Source organism: Rhinolophus sinicus, chromosome 17, assembly GCF_057876585.1.
Source record: "Rhinolophus sinicus isolate RSI-liver-muscle chromosome 17, RSI-T2T, whole genome shotgun sequence".
Taxonomy (NCBI): Eukaryota; Metazoa; Chordata; class Mammalia; order Chiroptera; family Rhinolophidae; genus Rhinolophus; species Rhinolophus sinicus.
The window spans coordinates 153,059,403-153,076,731 of NC_142517.1; the positions used below are offsets into that span (position 1 = coordinate 153,059,403).

Below are 17,329 nucleotides of genomic sequence, written 5' to 3' on the forward strand. Positions count from 1 at the left end.
TTCATTACTATTTCTTAAAAAAATACATACAATCATTTGGATTTTAAACTCCTATGCTAGAAAATTTATTATACAAAATACTAGGTTTAGAGAGAAAGGGAGAGATACTGCTGACTCTAGTGTTGGAAGTCCTCTCTGTATTTCAGATGGTAGTGTATGGGAGGTAAAATAATTTTCCCTTTACCCTTCTGAGTTCTGGGTCAAGATCTCTGTAATAAAAAACAGATTAACAAGTGAAAAAGCTCAGAAGTTTATTAACGGGTATCCTCATATATACATGGGAGATACCCAGGGGAAAATGAATAATTCTCAGAAGTGGCTTAGAACTTCAGCTTAGAAACCATCTTCAGCTAAAGAGAAAGGAAAGAAAGGTGTGTAGGAGACTAGCTTTGGGGAGGTTACCAGGAAAGGGAGGATAAACAAGTGTAAGATTTGTTGTGCAGATTTAAGTCCATTGATAAAGATCTAATGTTTTCCCAGAGTATGAAGAGGAACACTAAATTTATGTCCCACTTTTAGGCAAATAGAGAGCAGAAAACTTTTCTTATTTCTTCTCAATTGCCTTCAGTTCAAAATAATCCTTATGTCAAAGTGGCATATTTTGAGGTGGCATATTCTGCTACTCTCCAGTAGGAACATCTCTGGGTAGCTCTTTCTCTAAGAAAGAGATACATTGCCAAGAACTATGAAGGATCTGATATTTTATCCTACATGCAAGCTGATAAGTAGCTGCCACAGTTTCATAGACATTGACAACAGACATGAAATTCCTCTTTACAAAGGACTTTATTACTCAAAATACAACAGGTAGAATATGAATTTCATATTCTCTTAGATTCCAAAAATGGAGCTGCTCGGCGGGTGCTGCACAAGCAGTGGGTTTGTATCAGAATGGAGGAGCTCCAAGCTTATTAACCTTATTGGCTAAAGTATGTTTTATTGTGTGAGAGGAACTAACACACACTTTCTCAAGAGTGGCTTGTACCTCAGCAATCTTCATTACTCTCTGCCTCTTCCTGATAAAATTAGGTTTCACAAGCTCCAACATGTTCCTCCTCTGTAGTGTACCTAAGCAATAGTTCCTCGGCTTTGCAAAGTTTATTTCCTCTGCCAATCAACACTTTTTCCCCACATCCTTATTTTAAAGGTAATTTTTAGTGGTTGTCTTCTTCTTCAAAGATAACTCAAAATAATGTCATTGTTTTTCTTTTTTGTTTGTTTTTAAGCTAAAGCTACAACTGTCCTGCCATGTGCATACGTGTGTATATTCTGTCCTTTTAAAGCTGGAGCTACAAAATTCATTTGAGTTCCAGAGAAAAGAATAACTGTCGATTACTATTACTTAATAAATCAAGTAATTGAGCATTCAGCTTTTTGTCCAGTGATACATTCCTGTTCCTCTAGGTGGATATAATTAGGAAGCACATCTTAAGAGTTCACCCAAAGGTTGAGTCATTGGTATGGTTGCCAGATAATATAGATGATAATGTACGGGATGCATCGTATATTATCAGCGTATAAACAGTGGATAATTTTTAGTATACGTACATGTCTCGTGCAATATTTGAGACATATAAAAGTCACTGTTTATTTGGAATTGTATTTTTATTTGTTAAAACTTGCAACTATAGTTACCGTTTACCTACCAAACTACAAATAACCTTTTGGTAAATATTGGCGTCAAGTGGCTTTTAGCTCAGAAGCACTCCCCTTGAGGCAGGGTAAAAGGTTTCAAAATTTTGATTATTTGACATCAACACTACTACAAAAACAAATTTGAGTAACTACAGGTTTTGAAATTCACAGATTTGGAAGTCCAGCTCAATAAAAGCGGGGGAATAGGTTAAAAGAAGCCATGGCCAGTAGGAGGTTTCTAAAGAGAAAAGAAACTTAGGTCTCCAGAGCTTTTACAAAGAGGGTGGAATTAATCGAGGCAAACCCGAGGAGAGAGCACTAGACCCGAGCGAACCAGTAGGAGCCGAGCCGGAAGGGGCTGGGAACGTGAAGCCACTCAGAGAAGAGATGGGTGGGACTAAGGATGGGATTCAGCCAATCGGAACCACGCCACGTGGGGCTGGACTCTGGGACGGGGCGGTCTCTGGCGAGTAAACCGCCTCACCTGCACCTGCGCTGTTCAGCCAGCAAAGCGGACGCAGGTTCAAAGGGTGACAGGTGACGCTTGCTCCGGTCGTCATGGCCTACCCGGGATACGGAGGAGGGGTGAGTCCGGGCCGGCTCGTCGCAGCCTCCGCCCCCGCGGGGTGTGGCGCCCCTGCGGCTGGTGCCGACGTGACGGGTCCTCCTTCGGCCCCTGTGTTTCCACCCGCCCTCTGGTACTCGGTGGCGCCTGATCCCCGCGTGGTGCTGGAAGCCGGGGCCTGACTGACAGGGGAGCTGCGGGTGTCCTGGTCCCTGAGTGTCTGTTAGGCGTGTCCTCAGGATCCAAGAGTGTGATGTGTTTTTCTCTACTGGAACGGAGGAAAAACACCCTTTTCTTGTTCCAGTAATCTTTCGTGCCCCATCCCCACCCCCGCACACGCCACTCAGTTTTGCTAGATATCCTGTTTCTGAAATTTTGGACCACTTCTTGTTTTCTGTCCGTCAAATTGCTTATGAATAAATTAAGATATGCTTAATGTCTCCTAATCTTTAGTATTCTGCCAAGGGCAACCTGTTGTTCCAGACTTGGGAAGTTGGGCAGGGTTACTCTTTCTTACATAACTCATTGCCTCACCTTTGAGAGGGAGAAGTTCTCATTGTAGTAGCCAGCTGGCTAGCGTTTTATTTTTAGAAAGAAGCTCGACCTTCAGTATTTATGTCAGTGATCTCCCAAGTAGAGTGAGAACACTTTGTGTTCACAAAATGGGCGTGAGAGATGATCCATTGGGTTGTGGGTGGAAAATTTCCAAATTTAATTGTACTTGTTTATACCTAGAAAGAGAGATTGAGCTTTACTAATATTTACTGTCATATGGCAGCTGTCTTCAAACTACTTATTCCTACCCCTGGTAGTACCTGGGGATTTTCTTTCTTTTTAAGGAATGAATTTACAGGCCCTCAGTTTCCACACAAACTTGTTCCTAAAATTAATTGATTTACTCAAAAACTTACCTGAGTTCCTCCTGGTCTCTTCTACTTTACTATGTCTACCTCTCATAAATCCTTACATTTACTAAGAAAGTTTAAGATGCCTAAGGAATATAAAGACTTCTTCAAAGATTAGTCAAGGTAGCAAAACTGGTGGGGCTTTTAAAATTTACTTTCTACACGTTTTCATTACTGTGAAGCTTGGCGTTAGAAATGTGGTATTTTTACTCTGTATGTTCTGAAGACATGTATATGGTGGAGTGGGGTGGTGAGAGTAGTAGATTTTCATTCAAAGAATTGGCTACTTCCTTACCAGCGCTCTGCATCTCTGTATGATCATATGCTCTTCTTTTTATTATTCCTGGAATCGGCCTGTCCTTTCAGGGTCTGTCTCTTCAAAGAAGCAACTTTTAAACAATCAACATCTATGTTTTTTTGGTTTTTAATCCATTTTGATGTTTTAATGTTTTGTTTCCTTTCTTGTACTTCATTACTTCATACTCTAGGTTTTGACCACGTCCTTGAGCACATTTCTTAGAGCTCCAGTACTTCCTCTATCCTGCTGCTCTTACCACATCCCGCACTTCAACTTTTCAAACTACTGCAAATGACTCCTCCTATCTATTGTCTTTTTTTTTTCCTCCTGATATTCAAATCCCTTTCTGTTTTTGCCTTCTGGCAATCTTTGTTCATCCTTAAATAATGGAAGTGAAGTACAAATTGGCAGTTACAAAATAGTCACAGGAATGTAAAGTATAGCATAGGGAATATAGGCAATAATGGGTAAAAACTGTGTTGTGTCGGGGTATAGTAGTCTTACGAGGGGGATCACTTTGCAATTTATATAAATGTCTAACCAATATGCTGTACACCTGAAACTAATATATTGAATGTCAACTATAATTGAAAACTAAAAAAAAAAAACAATTTTAAAGGGCAACACTATATGAAAAAAAGCAAATGCAAGTGAAAAATATTTTTGTTCTAAATGGAATAATAAACCATCTTGTTACTTCTTCCTCTTCCAGACTCATAAAAATACTGAGTAAAATATCTTTTTTAAAATTAAAAATGCATACCAAGTAACAAAGTGAAAACAAGAGAGAAATCAGAGCCATAGCAGGAAAAAAACCAATAGATAGCCTCTAGGGTCAGACTATCCTGCTGTACTTCTTACTAGTTATTTGACCTTACCCAATTCAGAAAATCTGTTGTTGAAGTTTCAGGTCCTCAACTGCAAAAGGGACGTAGTACTTTCATACCTCATAGAGTTGTTGGAAAATCAAATCACATGATAGACATAAAATACTTAGAATAGTAGTACCTGGGATATAAAAAGCTCTCAATAAATATTTGTTGTGTACTATTAGTGTTGCTATTCTTGTTGTTATTAGTTTTGAAAAGAACCATGGTTAGAGTTATCACTTTATTGATCTGTTCATTGGTGTCTTTAAAAAAAAATAAATGTTTTCTGGTGGAGAGGGTGTTTCAGCCCTATGTAGTTTCCCTTTATTTACAATTTCATTGCATTTTACTATGCATTTTTCTAAGTATGTGTCTTTAGTTATACTGCTTCTTAGTTTTCCTGTAGGAGAAATTTTCTTATATTTTTTATTTTGTGTTTATTCCAGTGATGGTCATGGTAAACACTTTTTAAAATTGTGCCTCATATTTATCCGTTAGATTTAAGTTCTTAGAGGCTAGAGACCTCTTTTTTCTTTCACACTTCTTTTAATACTGGATAACATATGCTAACAAACTGAATTAGATCCTAATGCAGGACATCTGGCATTTTGTAGCTAACAGCTTTTGTGATAGTGAATTTGGAAGCTTTCGGTAGCTGTATTCTTGTTTTTCCATGGACTGCTCTTAAATATTTTCTTTTAAACCAACTTTAAAGAATAATAGATAATATTTGTATTAATCACTTTCTCCTTTTTCATTCTTCCAGTTTGGAAATTTTAGGGGTCAGATGCCCGCAATGCAGATGGGACAGCCAGTGCCAGGCCCAGGGCCACATGGGCTCCCTCATGAATACTCCGGATACTCAGCTTATTCGGACAGTTATCACTCAGCGGGGGACCCCATGTGGACATACTTCACTGCTGTTGCAGGACAGGTGAGATGCACAAATACCAATTTTAAAACATGATAGATATTTTTTTAAAAATGTCCACCCTTTACTCAGTATATCATTTTCAAGTATATATGAAATTTGTATTTTAAACTTATCTAGACTAGTTTTCTTCCTGAGATTAGAGATGAAGGCAATGACTTTATTTTAAAAAGTCTATTAGTATGATGCCTGACACATTGTTCATTTCACTAAGAGTAGAAACAAGATGGTGTGTGGAGACTGAGTAGAGAGGATTTGGAAAAAGAGATCTATATGTAAATCCCCTGAGGCAGCGGGGGCAGAGTGTCAAAAAGGGGACTTGAAAATTGTGGATGGTTCTGGGAGAGGCTTGATGATAAAGAAGGTCAGGAACAGGGAAAGGAAACAGGGCAGAATGGAGATGAAGTTCCAGACTGAGAGCAGAGGCAGATTCACACTTGAGTGTTAGTCTTAGGCAATATCTCTTTTACACTGGTCAAGAAAGATTTATTGAATAATTGGAATTTCATAAAACTTTGATGACATTTTTTCATTCATTATTCATTCACCTAAGTGTCTCTAGATCTCATATGTTTTGCTAGAAATAGAATATTTACACAGAATTATTACACGTGGCAGATACTTAGTTTTAGCTACCCCAGTTTTGTTCACAACCTCCTTTCCTTTTTTCTTCTGTGGTAGAAGTTGTAACTCCTAGTACCATCTCAGACACCTTTGTAACTAGTAAAGTAGCCATGTGCCATAGGACTGGCCATTGAGATGTATGTGCACTTTCTTAGGGATGCTTTCCTTTTCCAAATGAGGAAAGCCTTTCTGGGAAATACCATTGCCCTTTTTGTTCCTTCGTTCTTCCGGCCTAGAAGGGGGACTTGAGGTATAGAAGTACAGCAGCCATTTTGTGACCTTGAGCCAAGAAATGTCAGTTAAAAGACTGTGGGTGGGGAATGTGAAAAAATGTAAAGAGATTGATGGTGTCATTAATCCTGTCCTGTCTAGCCCCAGACTCTTTGTATAAAATAATAAACCTTTATTGTTTTAAAGCCCCTTTGATAACATTTTTTATTGTTTTCCACTAAATGGAATCGTAACTGTTACACTATACCATTTAGAGATTCTCAAAAGATACTGTTTGAGCTATTATAGTACAATGATTGTGCTATTTTCCAGAAGTGGAGAAAATAAATTATACTTGAAATGCTTGAAAAATTAACAGAATATAATTTGATTGTGAAAAAATTATTCATATTGCATGATGTTCTGTAATATGTCTACACTGTCAATAATTAGCTCTTGTTATTTTGTCATTGATGATAATGTTTTCAAGAATACATATTTATTGATTGGCCTAGAATAGCCAGTTAGCATTTTAACATGCTTTTTTATACAACTGCAGATTAAATCAGATCATAATTATCTTTAACAGGATGGTGAAGTGGACGCAGAAGAACTTCAGAAGTGTTTGACACAGTCTGGAATTAGTGGGACTTACTCTCGTGAGATCTTTTTTTCCCCTATGTTCAAATTGGAATAGGAAATTCATTTTCTAACATTTTGTCCCCATACTTAAAATATTTTTTAAAAAAGTTTATCACAGATATACATGCACAAAATTTAAAGAGTCAGATAATTCTGCAAAGCTTGTTAGGAAAATAACTGTTTATTGTGCATTCCTGTCTCCCTAGTGTTAACCACTCAGAGGAAATCTCTTAACTTTTTTAGCTGATTCTTTGAAATGTGCCTCCAGATCACAAAATAACATGCTTTTTGTTACTATTGATTTTCAGTTTTAATGATTATCAATAGATGTCCTGCTATGGAACATGAAGATTTAACCCTCAACCTTAAACCTACCCTTGTCTCTGGACTCCACACAGGAACCCTTTCCATCATCCCATCCCTCCAATATAGCTACATAGTAATTTTCATTAGATCAGTAATCAGTATTTGCCTCATTGTTACTATCTACATGCTCTTCCTGTGACTTGTGATAGATGTGATTAATTCCATTTTATGTGACTTTTTCCTTTCCTGAATTAATCATCATCCTGGAGCTTTCTGTTGTGCTGTACTTTCTGTGCAGAGCTGTCATATTGGCATTCCTTCACCATCATCCTGGAGCTGCCTTTCTTCTCTCTCTGGAATTGAATCTCCCCTTCATTTCAGCTCTGGTCATCCTTTTTAATTCAATAAAATGTAACATTAATGAGCTTCTTAATAGAAGAACGCATGGGAGGTAAATTTTTTGAGACTTTTATCTGCAAATCCTCAGAATTAAGTGATTGGCCAAGTATAGAACGGTAGGTTACAGATCATTTTCACTTAGAATTTTAAAGGTATTAGTCCATTGTTTCTAGCTTCCTTTGTTGCTTTATCTGTTTCCTGCCTGTATGTGATTTGTTTTTTCTCTCTTAAGACTTGTGAAATCTCCTTTTTTCCTACTCTGGTATTTCACAGGGATGTGCCTAGTTGTGTTGTATGGGAATCTCAATGGGCACTCCTAGTATGGGAACTCATTTGCTTTAATTCTGGGAGATTGTCTTCAGTGACATTTTCTCCATTTTCTCTTTCTGGAATGCCTGTGATTTAGAATGGCATTTTCTAAATGCCTCTCCTATTTCTTGTTTTCCTTTACTTTGGGAGAAATTCCTTATCTTCATTTTCTAAATCTTCTATTGAGTCTTTCATTTCTCCTATCATGTTCTTAAAATCCAAGAACTTCTATTTTCTTTTTCTGAAAGTAATGTCTTCCCTTATCTCTCTGAGACTTACTGTACTTTTTAAAGTTTCTTCCTACATAACTTTTGTTTTCCTCCTAGTTTCTTTTCCAATTTGGTTGGTTGTCTTTCATATTCGATGCCTTTCTCAGGTGTCTGGTGATCCTTAGTTGGTCATATTTAACTAAAATGCTTGTTGGAAGCTCCGAGATGACGGTTAGGTGTTGATTGTAGACTTTAGTGTCTGGTGGTTAGGCTGGACAGTTTGTTGTGCAACGCTGGGTGTTAGTATCTTTAAGGGATTTCCTTTTGGGCTGGGGGTTCAGTTGATCTTTCTGGAAAGGAGGAGGGAGGACTCAGCAGAGCTCTCAGACTTTTGTAAATTGTGATTTAATTGCCTTGTTTTTTGTAGATAGACCTATCTTCAACTGTGCCTGATATCCTGCAGTCTAGGGACCTCTCCAGGGAATAAACTCTCAGACATCTGCTGGGGTGGGAGTAGACATGGCAGCCATCCACTGAGCTGGGGCAAGGAGAGGATTTGGCACTCTAAATAGTCCTTAAGTAGACATTCAACCAGTCCTTCTGTTTTTATCTTACCTTCATACTCATTTACAGAGGTATTGTCAATTCTTAAACTTTTGAGGTCTTCTCCAGTATAACTAGGCTACTTCTCAGTTTTTGTTATTGCAACTTCAAGAAGCCACTTTCTCAGATTTAAGTTAGTTAACTCATGTCAATCTACTTTTCCAACTTGCAAAATTTTGTTCCTTTGTTTCTTCTCTCATTCTCTTTTTGGTTTATGGCTTTTAAGAAAAAAAGTCAGTTTACTGTCTATTCTAATGGGATGTGGGGAGAGAGCAAAAATCTGTCAACTTTCCTGAAAATTCTCTCTTTATTTTTTGTCAAAAATATTTAATCTTTTACATATTTGATCCTATCTTGAGATTGAAGATATGCTTACTTGATGCCTAAATTTTTGCTATTTTGTTGTCATTTATTCAGATTTTTCCTTTTAATGATGTGTGCCATGAAAGACAGATATATTTTGCTTGGGAAATTATCGAAAGCCACTTCAGAGATTTCTTATGTGGCCTTCACCAATCTCCTCTTCCTTGCTCAAGTAGTTTTTATATCAAGGAGTGCTAGGCTCCAATCCTAACTCTTCCACGTATTAGCTCTATGATCTTGAGAAACTTTATCTTTCTGCGCCTCAGTTTCTTCATTCAAAATTTGTTGATTGGAATGATTGTGTACTTTTGACAAATTTTTAAATGTTTTATTCTGAAAATATAAATTGTCATAATTTTACATAGATAAAATTGAGCAGATTCTAATTCAAATAATATATGTTTTATAGCCTTCAGTTTGGAAACCTGCAGAATTATGATTGCCATGTTGGATGTATCCTTCAATAAAAATAGAAAATACTGGAATATTGAATAATTGCTTCCTGAATATTAAGGCAATTTTGGTTATAGATGACCACAGTAAACTGGAGAGTTTTAAAAGTACTTTGTAAGATCCTTTTTAAATTCCATACTTTTCATTTTTATACAGAAATATATTCATATGCTGAATTTGGCTCTTGCAGAAGCATACTAACTTTTTTGTTTTTGCTTTTGTCCATGATTTGAGTTTTGGGTTTGGTAACTTTTCTTTGGTATCAAAATTTATTTTTGTTAATAAAACTCTCAGAGAGATTACACAGGAAAAATGGGATTTAATGAATTTAAAGAACTTTGGACAGCTCTTAATGCCTGGAAACAAAACTTCGTAACTATTGATCAAGACCAAAGTGGCACAGTAGAACATCATGAATTGAATCAAGCCATTGCTGCTATGGGTAAGAGTATTAAAATTCTTTAGGATCTCTCCAGGTCACCTTTATTCTTTAATCAGATTAATCTTAATTGTATCAATTTGCTGTGTAATAAAGGGATGTATTATTTCACTAGATGTTGCCTAGTTTGATTTCAGTGTTGTAGACAAATTCTGAATAAAGACCTTAAACAAACAAACAAAAAACATTTTATGCATTATTGTTTCCAAAGATCTGTCATATATTCTGGTTAATAAGGCAATTTCTAAATTTGCTCCTTCCCGTGTATTTACATGTATTCCTCTAATTGTTAGTACTCACCATTTATATTGTTACTGTATCGTAACTTGATAAGATCTCCAATTTGACAGCAAAGACTTATCTCAGTTAGAGGTTTCCATATTATAATTTGCTTTGCAGCAGTAAAGAACACTTTTTTTTTCCATATGTAGTATAGAACATACAGTAGACACCTAAATACCTCAAAATGGGAAGGGAAGGCTGCATTTAGAATATTTATTTTTATCACATTTTTGATAAGCTAAGGTTCTCAATCTACTTTTTTTTCAAAAAGTGATACTATACAATGGTGATTAATTTGCTTACAGTTAATAAATTTTTTAGTTTTCTTATTGTGTTTACTCTTGTGATTTTATTTATACTCATTTCTAAACAAAATGCATTTGTAAGAAAATTAACTTTTTGATAGTTAACATCTGAGCCCAATGGAAATCATTTCAAATTCCAGTTTAAAAAAAGTCAAAACTAGTGATTTGTTTTATAAATAGACATTTTAATTTAATAAATGGTCATTTTAGGGACATTCCTGGCCATATAATATAGTTCAATTATAGAGCCTTAGTAACTAATGGATTAAACTTATTCCTTAATTCAGCATAGTGTTGGAAAATTAATACAACCTTTTGCAAAAAAAGAAAACCACCAGAGTTCACATAGGCAGTTGAGTATAACAAAAAGGTATTCTGGATTATTTAAATTTAAGGTCTTCATATATATTTAAAAATATTCAAATTATTTTGCTGAGAATGCTATGGGAAATCATAAGAATTTTATCAGTACCACATCAAGATCATAACTCTCTTATAGAAAGCTCAAAATGAATTTGCATATGACTATATAAGTTTGCAAGTTTTCTATTAAGTTGTACCTTTCCTTTCATTTACTTTTAGCTAGTTTCCTGGATTACTTTTTATTATAGCTACACATAGAATTTTCTCCTATTGCATTTATTTTTTATTGCTTTACCCTTTGAATGGATTAGTGTCTTTTGTTCAAATCTGCTAACCCAGTAATATTATAAAGACAATATTTCTAGGCCAGCATTCTTCACAGCACAGTGCACACATCTCATTAACTGTATAAGACTATCTATAGAGATGCAGAAAGTTGAATATATTAATTTATATTTCGAATTTTTATTTCATTGTTTTTAAATTCTAGTTATATATATATATATATATATATATATATATATATATATATATATATATATATATATTTTAAAATGTAAATAATCTAACATATAATGGGATGAATGATCCAAAACTTTTTACTAATAGGAATATACAATCAAAAACTTTTGGAGACCACAGGCCTAGACAAAAAAAGAACCAAGGAAGTAGAAGGCTGTAGATAAGATGAAACTCTCTGAAAAAACAGAATAAGGGTTATGGGACATAAAAGAATAATATTTTCCTATTTCTTCCCCTTCTGAGTAACCATGTTTTCAGTAACCTCAAATTTTCGTTGTTTATAAAAGACACTTGTAAGTAAAATACTCAACGGAAAATCCAGGATTTGAATGATGGCAAATGTCACTGATAATCTTTGCTTTGATGTTCTTTAAGGAATTATAAATTATGAAATTGATGGTTGAAAGGGGTCAAAAGGTACCCTTTCCAGTTATAAAATAAATCATGGGGTTGTAATGTATAGCCTGATGACTGCGGTTAATAATACTTGAAATTCAAATATACTTGAAATTTACTTGAAATAATACTTGAAATTCAAATTTCAAATACTGAAGCATATTTGAAAGTTGCTAAGATAGTAAATCTTTAAAGTTCTTAATCATAAGAGAAAGAAGTTTGTAACTATATTGTGACAGCTGTTGTCTTACTGTGGTGATTCTTTTACAGTACATATAAATTTTGAATCATTACGTTGTACACCTGAAATTAATATAATGTTATACATCAGTTACACCTCAAATAAAAAGAGAAAAGATAAATAAAAAACTTACCTGAACAGTGGAAACTAAATAAACTTATAGAATTGAAATATTGAAGCATTAAAATCAGGAACTACCCTAGACATTATTTCAAAATCAAAATATGTTTTTAAAAATCACAAAAATTATTTTTTTAGCTTTGACTTTATTAAAAAGTGAAAGTGATATTTATGTACCACTATTAGTAATTAATAGTTACTTTGATCAATTTCAATATGAACATTTTGTTTCTAACATTGTGTTTTGTTTCGAACATTTTTATGGAATGAATTTTGAAAAGTTAGTTTATCATTATTAACAAGAATGCAAGGTTTGTTATCTTCTTATGGTGTTTAGTTTTAGAAATTTTAATTTATCTCTCTTTTTAGGTTACAGATTGAGTCCTCAAACATTAACTGCTATTATTAAACGTTATAGCAAGAATGGCAGAATCTTTTTTGATGATTATGTTGCTTGCTGTGTGAAGCTTCGAGCTTTGACAGGTATTGATCGTTTAAAAATGGGTAAAGTATTACATAGCTATTTTTCTTGAGTAATGTCTGTTGTTTTCTCCAGCAAGTTTATAATATTATGTGTATTTCCCCTTCTTTCAGTGTTAAATCTAATCAGAATTTTAAGGTTTTGAAAATTTTGGAATATAAATTAAAAAATGTGGTAGCTCAGTTTGGGAGACATTTTTCATGTCTCAGTGACTAAGATATAAAGTCACTTAAGATTTAATTGGGTATGAAATTATTCATTTTTAGTACCTGGGGACACCAGGTATTTGAAACTATAGATTTTAAATTATAATAAAAATATTATTTGTTTAAAGATTTCTTTAGGAGAAGAGACCACTTGCAACAAGGGGTTGTGAATTTTGTATACGATGATGTGAGTATCCTGCATAATACCTATATTGATGTCTATATTGTGTTCTAGATGTGTTCATAATTATCAAAAATTTTTCAGTGATCTTTGGTACCTGTACTTGGAATAATATATTTCATAGGCCATATTCTTTTTCTGTATTTTTTACATGAATGCGAATATAAGATTCAATATTGGTACAAATACCAACTTGACTTTATATTAAACATAAAAATACTTTAACATTTTATGACAGAGTTTTGGCAGTTTATCTTCCAAATCATTTTTAAGGGCAAACCTACCATTATTTTTATGAAGAATATTTTACTTGTGGTGATCTCTCTTAGTCCTATAGGAAATTTTCATCTATGATAGATTATGAAGCTGTTCATTTTTCATTTCAAATTGTTGCTACTAACCTGAATCTGGTTTTTGTTTGTTTGATTTTTAGTTGAAGCTGTGGGAAAGTTGTATTCCACATGTGCTTCAGTGTTTCAGGGTTTTTGTTTTTGTTTTGTGGAAGTTACAGGGTCAGCATTACTCTACTAGTACATATGTTGGCTGAATTAAAAGCCTTGGAAGATCAGTTTCTCATCTTGTAAAAATGCTTTTATGGAATATAGTTAATCAAAACAAACACCATTTTACTGTTACCAACTGACAGTTTGTTTATAAGTTTTTGCAGGGCACTATGGCAATTTGAATGCCAAGAATTTGAAAGCCAAAGGAATACTGTGAATTTTTCTGCTTGGAAGAAATGAACTGGACTACTTTGAATTAAAGCTTTTGGGGCATTTCCATGTTTCTACCTGTTAAATCTCTTTACTTTATATTAGATATCTAATATATATAATATAATATGTTTTTATTTTAGCATGTAGTTCAAAGAAGAAAAGAAATGTTTTGTATTTGGGATGTTGTTGCTTGTAGAGAGGTTATCACTTTACAGATATCTGCAATAATGTCATCAAATATTAATATATGATTAATTGATGTCACTATCTCTTAACCTTAATTTTTAACAATATAAACCTAGAGGAATGTATTTATAAGATAGATTATATAAGAAGCAAAATGATGAAAGTCTAGATAAAATGTGTTTATACTTATCTGAAGGTTACAAGTTTTACCTTTTAAATTTTGTTTGTAATTGTTGGTGTTTGAGGGTGAGCTAGAAGGGTGATCCCGGATTTTGTGCCATATCTATAATAAGGTTTGTTCTTGTTCACATAATCAAAGAACAGAAGCTTACTTGTTTTTAACTGTGAAGAAGAAAATTATAGTTCCTAAAATTGTATCTTAATTGCCTTTGGTGGACCATAAGATACAGTGAAATAAGACTATAGGAGGCATCATTTTTCCTTTTTTATTTTTTACATTGTATATTTTTCTTTAGTATGTTTTGTTGTCTTCTATGAAAAACAAGTTCTTAATAAACAACTTTTCTCTCTGCTCTTTTTTCATTAGTGAAGACATTGATAACCTAAAATGGCATCTCAATTTTCTGGAAATGAGATTTTTAACCACATGTCAGCATTTACATTTCTGTTAAACTGAATTGATGTTTATCCATACTGCCAATTGTTTACAAGGTTAAAAAATCAAGTAATATACCACTTTGTTTAAATGTGCAGAACTTATAAAGTTGACTTCCTTGACAGCATTAGCTGGTGGTTTTGGCATTAGTAAACCAATAAGCTTTTTGAGCACGTCTGTGTAGTGTGGGGTGTGGAGCGTGATAGGCACCCCAGCAACATTTCTGTGGGGTATGACCAAGGAAATTTCAAAGTGGAGTCATCAGGTCCTTAGAATTTTGATCCCTGGTATAAGTTGTTATAATTAATCCAGCCTCCTTTTTGGCAAATACTGTTTAAGTCTTTGTTAATGAAGATTTAATAAACCATATTTTTTTCATATTCTTTAACTGAATATCTTCCTCCAGCTTAAAGGTAAATACAGTCATTCCCCTGTATTATCTAGGGGGAGGGGGATATGTCCCAGGACCTTCAGTGGATGCCTAAATCTGTGGATAGTACCTAACTCTATATATACTGTTTTTTCCTATACACACTTACCTATGATAAGGTTTAATTTATAAATTAGGCACAGTAAGTGATTAACAACAGTAATAATAAAATAGGACAGTATAATATACTGTAATACATTATGTGAATGTGGTCTCTCAATGTATCTTAACTGTACTACACATACAGCGTAGGTATGTCAGACAAAGGGAAGATTTGCGTCCAGGGAGAGATGGAGTGGGATGGCTCAAAATTTTATCACACTATTCAGAACAGCATGCAATTTAAAACTCAATGAATTGTTTATTTCTGGAATTTTCCATTTACTATTTTCAGACCACAGGTTGACCTCAGGTAACTGAAATCAGGGATGTGGGGGCACTACTGTACAAATTGGTGTAATTTTAGTATGACTGGTGACCAAATTAGTGCATATAATTTTATAAAACTGTGTTTCTTAAAAAATGGAAGATGAATAGCAATATTATACACTTACAGAATTTGAAAATCAACTTTCACTTTTAAAAATCCTGGAAAGAAAGTAGTTATAATCATTTAATATTGATAATTTTATATAATTAGCTGTCAAATTCTTTTGGTCAGTTTTATAAAAAAAATATGTGAATAAATAATCCATATAATTTTGTCCTCTGGAGGTTAATTTTTTTCTTGCTCGTATATTTGATAATATGAGAGAGTGTTAACTGAGCCATAAAAAAATACAGAATTCTAAATAGAAGTATTGTAGGATAAAGCTAATGTAAAAACACTGTGTATCATTCACACTGAATCCTTGAATAAGGGTGATAATATGATACAGCAACCTGGACTCTTAAAATCCAGCTTATAGGTATTTGAGTTACTGTACTGTTCTGTCAATTATAATTTTACTTACTTGGAGGCTCATAGTTGAGGTAAAAGTTTAAAAATGGCATATGGTATTTTTCATAGAACTTTCTGCCAAATGACACATTGTATTAGAACTCTTGACACAGTCCTCTAACTCATCCTTTTCCAAAGGTCTTCCTGTGACTTGGTCATAGGCAGTCTGTGAGAATGAGTTTCCATGGCCAGAGGTAGTTGGGGAATTCTCCTCAGGGAGCTTAAGCCCAAGGTATGTAAGATCCTGTTAATTTCATTTGACCCGGTTTTTTCCCACACTTTTGGACACAGCACCCCTTTTTCTAGCAAAAATAATGTTCCAACCAATCCAATTTTATGGTGAGACAATTCTTTTGCACTTTACATAATCTTATAAAAACATTAGGCATAGAGAATATTTTACTGGGATTTTTATACAGAAATACAATTTACTCTTGCTATGTTTTAAGATAATTGATGTAAACAGGCATTCATCCCTAACGTAAAAATTAAAATAGTTTCATGATGAACATGACTGGAATATTAATATAGTATGGTTGTTTGTACTGCTTAATTCATGACCAGCTTTCTTGTGTTGTAAATCATTGAATAATGTACACACTTAATGTCGAAGTGCTTTTATTTATACAGTAAACATTTCCATTTCATTTTGAGAATTTTTAAATAAACATTCAAATAGCTGCTGTAAAGTTTTTTTATCATACAAAATCTGTTGTTACATGTATATTATGAGATGCTTCAGTTCAAATAACAGTACAGTAATTCACCTATACCTAAAAAAAATGCCAAATAGTTAAATGTTAGGTATTGCACTTCTAATTCGAGTGCCAGTTTACACGTTTTAAATTACATCAAGGGGAAACCAATACTATTAGGATCTTAATTTGGTCCACTTTAAATGTTATCTCAAGGACTGTGCTCATTTGATCTATTTAAGCATGCATTCAGAAACAAAAGGTAAAACAATGTCAAGTGATACGTTTATTTCCAGGAAAGACATTTACCTTGGAAGAAACTAGAATTTATTAATGTAGTTCAAACTCTGCAATTAAAAACATCAATTTGTGATTATTTCTGTAAGTGAAATATACAAATCAAGTTCACTTGTAATCTTATGGCATTACTAAACTGAACAAACAAAATAAATACTGTTTGTCAGAAATGTGCTTTTCTTTGTCCTTTCATGTTTGACAGCCTCATAGATGATATGTTGTATCCTATTTGTAGCAGTTTTCTGGGAAATTAAGAATAAGTTTGTGAAAATCTGATAAATTTAGTAAGTAAAATCCAAGGCTTCTTTCATCTTAGCATGTTTTTTTTTCTTTTTAACTTTATAATGCAACCATGGATGTTTTATTACTTTGGAACTTGTATTAAAAGATTACGTTTTTTTTTTTTTTTTTGGTCTTAATTCAGTCATTTACATAGTAAATTAAGCACTTTGAAATAAATGTACAATGCTAAGTTACCATCAAAGAGTATGGCTAGACTTTATAATAATAGATGATGCCGAAAAATAAACATTTTGAACTTCTGTTATTATAGTGATGAATGCAGAAAGAATTTTAAATGAAGACTGTTCAG

General features: G+C 33.7%; 1 protein-coding gene across 1 annotated transcript; it reads left to right on the forward strand.

The window, feature by feature from the left end:
* Positions 1 to 2,064: 2,064 nt before the first annotated feature.
* GCA (grancalcin) lies at positions 2,065 to 17,280 on the forward strand. The gene is made up of 8 exons (XM_019727303.3): positions 2,065 to 2,220; positions 5,039 to 5,206; positions 6,627 to 6,696; positions 9,278 to 9,321; positions 9,616 to 9,763; positions 12,359 to 12,472; positions 12,805 to 12,863; positions 13,516 to 17,280. The coding sequence occupies exons 1-8, from the start codon at positions 2,194 to 2,196 to the stop codon at positions 13,540 to 13,542; spliced, it is 657 nt and encodes a 218-aa protein (XP_019582862.1). The 5' UTR covers positions 2,065 to 2,193; the 3' UTR covers positions 13,543 to 17,280.
* The last annotated feature ends 49 nt before the right edge of the window (positions 17,281 to 17,329 follow it).